At 46.2% G+C, this 2,569-nt stretch overlaps 1 protein-coding gene across 1 annotated transcript; it reads right to left on the reverse strand.

The window, feature by feature from the left end:
* Positions 1–248: 248 nt before the first annotated feature.
* On the reverse strand, positions 249–2,332 carry LOC110711344. The gene is made up of 4 exons (XM_021889722.1): positions 2,010–2,332; positions 1,733–1,947; positions 1,444–1,669; positions 249–1,263 (listed from the first exon to the last, which is right to left on the reverse strand). Exons 1-4 carry the CDS (start codon positions 2,330–2,332, stop codon positions 249–251), a joined length of 1,779 nt encoding a protein of 592 aa, XP_021745414.1.
* Positions 2,333–2,569: the final 237 nt, after the last annotated feature.

Below are 2,569 nucleotides of genomic sequence, written 5' to 3' on the forward strand. Positions count from 1 at the left end.
TAGAGGCCTTACATTTGGGTCCACGTTCAGCTTATGAGTGATGATTTCAGGACTGATTTCCGTCATATCCTGATGCGACCATGCGAAGCAATCTGAGTTTCTCTGAGGCACTTGATGGTAGCTTCTTTCTGATCTGTTGTCAATGCAGCTCTGATTTTAACCTTTTGCTCCGGCTTTGACTCATCCCGCACGACTTCATCTAATTGTAGTTCGTCTGGGCGCTTGGGTGCTGGATTTTTCTGTCATTGCTAAATAGTGGGGCCATGGGGTTTTAGGGCGAGCTGGTAGCATTCCCGCGCTTGCTTTCTATCTCCCTCGGCTACTGCTACTCCCCACTGGCTTGGAAATTTGAGCAGCTGGTGATAGGTATATGAGATAGCTTTCATTTTATGGATCCAAGGGGTTCCAACTATCACATTATAAGCGATTTTGCAGTCTATTACGTAGAACTTGTGCATCATGTTGATTCCTTTGAGCAGCGTAGGCAGCTGGATTTCTGCTAAGGAATTCATAGGTTCGCCATTGAACCCGATCAGAACTATAGACCTCTTGGTAATGTCGGACTCTTTGAAGCCGGCTTGATCTAGAGCGTCTTTGAAAATTATATAAGCCGAGTTTCCATTATCTACCAGTACTCTCTTCATCTTGCATTGACCCACATGGAGGGAGATTACCAAGCAATCATGATGCTCGGGCTCGTTAAACCTACTCTCATCGAATAGTATTGCCATATCATCCAACTTCTTTTCATCACTGCTTGGATAGGTTTGGGGGATGCTGGACGGTGAGGTGCCAACTCTTGCTATACGCTTTGTATTGGAGTAGGTCAGACCGTTGATGCTAGATCCTCGTGATATCGCTTGAATCACAACGCCTGGGGTAGGCGAAGCTGGCGGACCTGGTAGTGCTTCCTGCTTAACTTCAGGCCCTTTTCCCTTCTTTCCAAGGAGGTCTTTCAGATAGCCTCTTTTGGGCAGCCAGGCTACTTCTCTTTTAAGACTGTTACATTCGTCAGTCCTATGCCCATGGTCTCCATGGTACTCACACCACCTTGATTTATCCTTCTGGTGGTCGGGTTTGTCGCTCTTCCTAGGCCACCTTACCGGTTGCCCAATATCTTTGAGAGCGTTCACCACTCCTACTATATCGGTATCGAAACCATAAGAGTTGATATCTAGATGGTACTCTATAGCTGGCCAGCTGGAGCTTTCACCTGCTTTTGGCTCAGATATGCTGTTGACGTTGCTGCGCCTTGGTTTCCAGCTACTTTATCGGGTGCCGGAGTTTTGATTGTTGAAGGATTGATTCCTTGGGTACCCCGACGGTCTCCTTTCAACCCAGTTCCTAGCATGCTCATCTTGTTCCACGTGGACTTCAGCCATTGCTCTGGTTCTAACTTCTTCAAATGAGGAGCAAGGATATCTTGTTAGCTCATAATACAACCTGGATCTGTAATTGAGACCTTTGCAAAAGGCTTCGATGGCAGTTGAGTGGTCACAAGTTTTGATGCTGACAATTTCTCGATTGAACCTGTCCCAGTACTGCCGGGTTGTCTCGTTCTGCTTCTGAACGATCCGATACAGGTCAGTGCTTTGCTTATCCAGCTCTCGGCTGGTAGCGAATTGTTGGTAGAATTTGTTCACCAAGCTGGAGAAGCTGGCGATGGTACCTGGATTTAGGTTGATAAGTCATTGAAGTGCAGGTCCTAATAGAGTAGCGTCGAAGGACTTACACATAGTGGGCTCAATTAGTTCCCACAGAATTGACAATTGCCACATATTTAGCTTGTACAGGCCCACATGATCTTGGGGATCAGTGGTTCCGTCGTACATCTTTGGGAAGGAGGGGATGCTTAGCTTTGCGGGAATACGTACTTTAGCAATCTCCTCCACAAATGGGGATTCAGCGAATCCATCACGAGATTCATAAGCTACAAGTTTAGGAGCACTGGTAAGCGGGTCAAGAGTTTCATCATTTTCCGGTTTTGGGCTTTAATAACGGCGACTTGCCTGGCCATAGGGTGGGGATTCCCATCAGATTGCTCCTCATCACCACGAGATCCTTCTCCTGCATCTTCACCTTCAGATTCATCAGAGGAGACCAGGGTGAATTGGGGTATGTCATCGATCTTAACCCTTTTCTTCTTGTTGCTCCTGACAGATTCTAGCTCTTTGGATAGCTTCTCCAAGGATGCTTCAGATTCAGCTTTTAATCTTGCTAAAGTTGCTTGAGATTCTTCTTCGAGCTTCTGTCTCCACTCTATGGAGGCTCCCAGCTCTTCCCGCAATTGCTCGATTAATGCATTTGCGTTTGGATCAGGGTCTTCTCCCATGGTGAAAGATGGACTGAATTATCTAATTGTATCACCACAGACGGCGCCAAACTGCTTTGGTCAAAAACCTGGTTACCAGGTTCGACCTGGGTTACGATAATTACAGCTAGATTGTAATGGTGAAATATGCTAACAGAGATTAATAGAAGAGAAAAAGAGGGAAGAGAGGAGAAGACACAAGGAATGATGACGCAGAAAACCCCAAGAATAAGGGTAAAAACAGCGGGCAGCTATATA

This window comes from Chenopodium quinoa, unplaced genomic scaffold (assembly GCF_001683475.1).
Source record: "Chenopodium quinoa cultivar QQ74 unplaced genomic scaffold, ASM168347v1, whole genome shotgun sequence".
Lineage (NCBI taxonomy): Eukaryota > Viridiplantae > Streptophyta > Magnoliopsida > Caryophyllales > Amaranthaceae > Chenopodium > Chenopodium quinoa.

Excerpts from the sequence above, each read along its gene's own strand:
- LOC110711344 (XM_021889722.1), bottom strand. The coding sequence starts at position 2,332 with ATGGGAGAAGACCCTGATCCAAACGCAAATGCATTAATCGAGCAATTG. Across the intron at positions 1,948-2,009 it reads AATCCCCACCCTATGGCCAG|TGCTCCTAAACTTGTAGCTT; the intron begins GCAAGTCGCCGT and ends CCCGCTTACCAG. Across the intron at positions 1,264-1,443 it reads GGTCTCAATTACAGATCCAG|CTGGAAACCAAGGCGCAGCA; the intron begins GTTGTATTATGA and ends CCGATAAAGTAG.